The 5,476-nt window shown below is 51.5% G+C and overlaps 1 protein-coding gene across 3 annotated transcripts; it reads right to left on the bottom strand.

Moving 5' to 3' along the window:
• Nucleotides 1-1,781: 1,781 nt before the first annotated feature.
• Nucleotides 1,782-4,092, bottom strand: LOC109787182 (fasciclin-like arabinogalactan protein 2). 3 transcript variants are annotated; one of them, XM_020345738.4, is made up of 4 exons: nucleotides 3,959-4,092; nucleotides 3,017-3,705; nucleotides 2,220-2,445; nucleotides 1,782-2,050 (listed from the first exon to the last, which is right to left on the bottom strand). In XM_020345738.4, the coding sequence occupies exons 2-3, from the start codon at nucleotides 3,640-3,642 to the stop codon at nucleotides 2,397-2,399; spliced, it is 675 nt and encodes a 224-aa protein (XP_020201327.1). In that variant the 5' UTR covers nucleotides 3,643-3,705; nucleotides 3,959-4,092; the 3' UTR covers nucleotides 1,782-2,050; nucleotides 2,220-2,396. The 3 variants fall into 3 exon arrangements, with proteins under 3 accessions (XP_020201327.1, XP_073357490.1, XP_020201325.1); XM_073501389.1 differs by having other exon boundaries at nucleotides 2,224-2,445; XM_020345736.4 differs by having other exon boundaries at nucleotides 2,246-2,445.
• Nucleotides 4,093-5,476: the final 1,384 nt, after the last annotated feature.

The raw sequence follows: 5,476 nt of genomic DNA, 5'->3' as shown, positions 1-5,476 counted from the left end.
ATTGAACTATTGATTAAGTTGGTGATTTGGCCACCTGCATGGGTGCCTTAATCGATGATGCTGAGCCCATTTATTCAGACATAGGAATAACGCGTACAGAAGGACAGTTTCAACCCAGGCATTTATCTAGCGAAGCATTGGATATATAAATGGTTACCGGAGGTAGAAGAACAAGCATGAATCATCTTCAACCAGTGAACTGCCGATGCAGAGAGAGAGAGAGAGAGAGAGCCCATTTATTCAGACATAGGAATAACGCGTGCAGAAGGACAGTTTCAACCTGAGCATTTATCTAGCGAAGCATTGGATATATAAATGGTTACCGGAGGTAGAAGAACAAGCATGAATCATTTTCAACCAGTGAACTGACGGTGCAGAGAGAGAGCATGAGAGGCAGTAGAGTGAAATGATGGTATTGCACCTCAATGGCTGCCTTCGGCGCGATGACTTCGAAGAGCTGGAGCCTGGAGGCTTGGGTTGTTTGGCATCGCACCCTTCTCCGCCGTACTGTTTACCATCGACTCAATGAGAACCAAGCCGTCACAGCCCTGCAAGGCTGCAATGCAAGGTGTTTAAGGTGCTATCAGTTCCTCTGCTTCTAGGATAGGATGTGTGCATCTAAATTTCGGTCACCCATTTCTCATTCCTTAAGTCGGAACTAATAAACAGTACAAGCGCCGTACCTATTCTACTCATCTATCTACTGCAATTCAGAAAGAAAGAAAAATTGTGTAACGATCTACAGCGGTGGAAAAGAGCACTAGCACCTACCAACCAATCCATTTTGAAATGTGCAAACACCTGCAACAATCACGGCTGTACACTTCCTCATGTAGGAAATCAAATCGAGGCACGAGACCTGCAGAAACAGAAGCGCACATATTAGGCATATATCCGATGGAAAAAATTAGCAGGAAAAATGTAATCTCTGCTGCTCTTATTCCTCTTGAGACCAGCGTATCGGAAGGAGTTGGGGGAGGTACAATACGTGCCCCATCTTCTCCTACCTTGGAAAATCCGTGACAGATGACGAGCAGCAAAGCACGACACCGACAGTGGCTTGTCCTTCCTCTCATTGGTGCCGCGCGATCTTGTCGATTTCGATTGGGACAACCAAGGAGGGGCAGGTGCCAGCAATGGCATTATGGCAAAGGGAACCAGAAGCTGCGGCGACGGCGCAGCCGCGTCTAACAGCAGCCGCCGACCGTGTCCAGAAGATCGAGGAAGAGAGGGAGAAGGGTGTGTGGTCTGTGGTGTGACGGTGGCGGCGTGGATCCGGATGAGACGAGGAAGTCCATTTTCCTCCATTGACTCGGCAGCTCCCACTGGGCATATAAGATCCTAAAACCCTTTCTTTCCAATGCAATTAGGTTCTAATCTTATGCTTAAATCATCATCTTCAACAACTCCACTTTACACCAAAGCTGCCCATACTGGAAGAATTGGTCATAGAAAACATTTGATCGTTAAAACTTAAGTCTGCTAGAGAAACACAGTGGTCGATGAAAAGGTGGAATATGAGAGAGAAACTTAAGCGCTCATGTAACGGGATCATCGAATTTATCACCTTCTGCCCGTAGCAACACACGGACACGGGCATTGTTCTAGTCATAGTATAATGCAACAATGATACGTATTTTTGTTGGAAGAAACGCATGACTAGCCTTTGGATTTTGTATCCATGCCGGTCGAGCCAACACGCGGGGGGCTAATTGTGACCTGTGAGTTCTTTGGGCCAATCAAAGAAAGGCCCCAGGGAACGCAACATATACATGGCCAGGTTTCGAACAAAAGAATGATGTTTGTACTCTTACTAAGCAATTTACTCGAAATATACATACAATCAGACATCAATCAGGTCAACACACATATAATCATCACTTCTTCAACCAGCATAATAATCTAAGACCACCATGATATTACACAGATGAGACGAAAGGAATTACTTGAAACCCATCACAGCAGGACATGACAAGTAGGGAATCCAATGCAAGATCACTACCGACCACGCATGAGCACACCGTTGCACCTCACTCACTTCTTAAGCACACTGCGACACAATAAAAACAGCATGGAGCAAAACGATTAGATTTGCACTATGAATGTGGTAACAATCAAGCAGGCGTGTAAAGAAATATGAGGTAGATTTTCATTCAGCAGCTGGTCCAAACTCAAGCTACTTAAACTTGCAAGCTGAAGTTTCTTGGCAGAGAAATTACTTGCTTGTAAAGGTAGGCAGCAATACCAAGTATGACGCAGAGCAGGATAATGTCGATGCAGAAGTAGTTAACATTAGGCCAGCTGATGTAAATGAAACAATCATGAACTAAGGTCCTTGTCGCTTATATATGGAGCCACAACATAGGTAGTAGCGATCTTGACACGAAACGATCTTCTCAGACGTCACCGAAGATCAATAATACCTGCGCGAGCACCAGCGCTGCCCTGCAGGGGAGAGATAGATACAGTTAGTGTATATAAGTAAGATTTGGAAACACCAGAAGCAATTCAAACACCCATGTAAGCATCACCCATCCCGACGTTTAATTTGCAGATGCATAAATACTTGTAAGCTATCACGTATGGTACGTGTGTAATCAAGCAGTAAGACTAGGAATCACTGTCGCTATATATTTACACCTGCTACATGCAAAAGATGGTTATGTTGCAGAATAAACTCAAGGCATCTCCCTAATAATCAGTTGGCAGCATGTGGCCTGATTATATGGCAGATATGTCATATGACAAGAAAAAAACGTAGGTAAATTTGGTAAGCACATCCCCAAGTCACAAAATGTTATGTACTATAGTATGATCTAAGCAGCCCGAGCCACGCACAGATAAATTCAGACAAGTGATAGAAAGTGTTGAAATTATTGTTTGTCTCTCTCCGTCAGTTTGGACTTTTGGATGAGTTGGCTCGAGCATGACTTCAATAGAAAGTACTACAATTATTAGCATCTAGAGCACGACAAGAGGTAACAAACTAAGCATAGAGAAGGAGATGAAGACTCACAACGCCAGGAGCCCAAAGAAAAGAAGCAAGGCTGGGAATCCAATCTCTGGCTCTCTCGGAATCATCACGTCGTCGATGATGTAGACAGCCAGGCGGTCGTGGTCGACGACCATCTCGGTGACAGCAGCAACCGACGGCGACGGCAACGGCGAAGAAAGTACCACGATATCTTCGTAGACATCGATGGTGAGCATGCTTCTGGAGCCCGGCAAGGGCCCCTTATCAAGCGTCGGCACCTCCTCCCCGTTGATCAACCTGAGCGCCTCCTCGGAGCGACGCGACGGCACTCCATGGTACAGAAGAAGGGCGACCTGCGCGTAGTCGCTGAGCTTGTTGAATCTCGGAGTGAATGCCGCCACCGCCTCGTCGTCTGGGCAGAAAATGGTGAGCCCCGCATTGCGGGCCCTCTTCTCACCGAACACGTCGAACACGTCGGGGGTTTCAGCCTCCTTCTCTAAAAAGGAACGGAACACCTCGCCCACGCCGGCCGTGGTGGCAACGAGGCCGGCGAAGGCACCACACCCCTTGTCAGACAAGATCTGCTCGATCATGAGGCCCCCCGACGTGGCCTTGGCACAGGGGACAAGCAAGAGGACGGCGATGGCGATGGCTCCGGCGAACGGCATGTGGTTAATTCGATCCCCTGCTCGTCCTAGCAGGCAGAAGGAACGACGCAGGACGCTCAGTCCCTGCACGACACAGAAGCGGAGTAAGCAGCCGTAGCAGGAGCACACAAAATGGCCACGAAAAGCAGCGGTACGGGCCGGCAAGAAGGAGAAGCAGCGGCATGACAGAGCGAAGGCAGCGCACGAGCACGCGGGGCCGGCGGCGGCGAACAGCAGCACCTGCATCATGGCGGGGCGGCGCGTCGAGCTGGTAACCCTAACCCTAGATCGCCGGCCCGGGCAAATTGGGTGAGCGAGAGAGAGACAGAGGACTGACCTAGCCGCCGCCGTCGAGGACGACGGGGAACCGCTGGGAGGAGCCGCCGCCGGCGAGGACCACGGGGAATCGCTGGGAGGAGCCGAGCAGACTAGTGGCCCGATGGCGAGGGAGTTTCTCAATTCTTCTCATCGATGCCGATTAACAGTGTCATAAGTGCCACCTGCCCACTTGGGCCCTCGACCGGTTACATGGCCTGAGGCCCAACTGCGCTGCTGCACTTTCAGTCCGCTGCAAGTTCAGGTTCAGATATCTGAACTTCATTGTCTCAAAAAAAAAAGGTATCTGAACTTCAGGCGTGACATTCGCCCTTGCTTGAGCAGCTGCTTCGCCCCAAATGTCGTCGTCGGGGCAACGGTGGCACAGCACCTCGTAGTCCTCCCATGTCGACCACCGGACTTGGAGTTGAGTGATCGCCTTTCTTCAGCAGGCGGCGATCGAAGACCTTGGCAGTATGGTGTCACTCGTCTTCACAAGATGGCGGACATGGCGCCAGCCGGGCGTCCGGCGGCTGTGGCGGCTTCACAAGACGGAGGACGTGGCGCCAGCCGGGCGTCTGGCGGCCGTGGCGCGGCCGTATGGGAAGCAAGCGGTCAGGGCGCCGGCCGGGAAGCGCTCGGCGGGAGCGCAGCCGGAGGGCGAACCCGAGGGCTTAATAAAGAAGGCGCGCCGCATCGCCCCGACACCGACCCCGACGTGCGCGATTCTGACGAGCGTTGGGTAAGAGCCCTCGTCCCGGTCTTGGGTTCGGCCCACGCCCCTCACCGTGTTCTCCTTGTGCTCCCTCAACCTCTTGCGCGCTGGCAGGGCACCCCTCAGCCTCCTGGATACGGGCACACCACCCCTGTCTGGGGACGACGTGGAGGAGCGCGGGCGCGCTGAGGCCGCGGTGAGGCGACGTTGCAACCTCTTCCAGGCCGTCAAGGAGCGGGGCCAGCGCGGGTTCGGCGGCCCAGCTGCAAGGGGATCAGGCGGGTGCCGGCGAGGCCACCAGCAAGGCGTCCCTGAGGAGCCAGATCCTCGCCCTGGACAGGGTGCGAGCATAGTTCGGCAGTTTCTTGCAGACGGCTGCCCCTGGGGCACAAAGTCGGCTCGTCCAACTCGAGCAAGCCGTTGCGGTGAATGCTTTGGTTTTTTCTCAGAAAACTTTTCAGTGGGGACGCGACAACGCCGTTACTGGGTGTAGCCCCCGAGGCTCGGGCCGGCTGGGGAGCAGGCGGCACGTGCCTCCCGAAATTTCTTTTCGTCGTCCGTGACCCTTCCTCCGCAGGCCCTCCATAATGGTGGTTCACACTTTATTCATGGTGCTTTTCGTAAAATGCTTGTCAAGTATGATGTTAACCATAGAATTGCATCACCTTATCATCCTCAGTCTAGTGGTCAAGTTGAACTTAGCAATAGAGAAATAAAATTTATTTTGCAAAAGACTGCCAATAGGTCCAGGAAGAATTGGTCTAAGAAATTAGATGATGCACTTTGGGCTTATAGAACAGCATATAAAAATCCTATGGGTATGTC

The sequence above is a fragment of the Aegilops tauschii genome, chromosome 1, assembly GCF_002575655.3.
Source record: "Aegilops tauschii subsp. strangulata cultivar AL8/78 chromosome 1, Aet v6.0, whole genome shotgun sequence".
NCBI classification, from domain to species: Eukaryota; Viridiplantae; Streptophyta; class Magnoliopsida; order Poales; family Poaceae; genus Aegilops; species Aegilops tauschii.
This window is presented reverse-complemented; position numbering and strand designations above follow the sequence as displayed.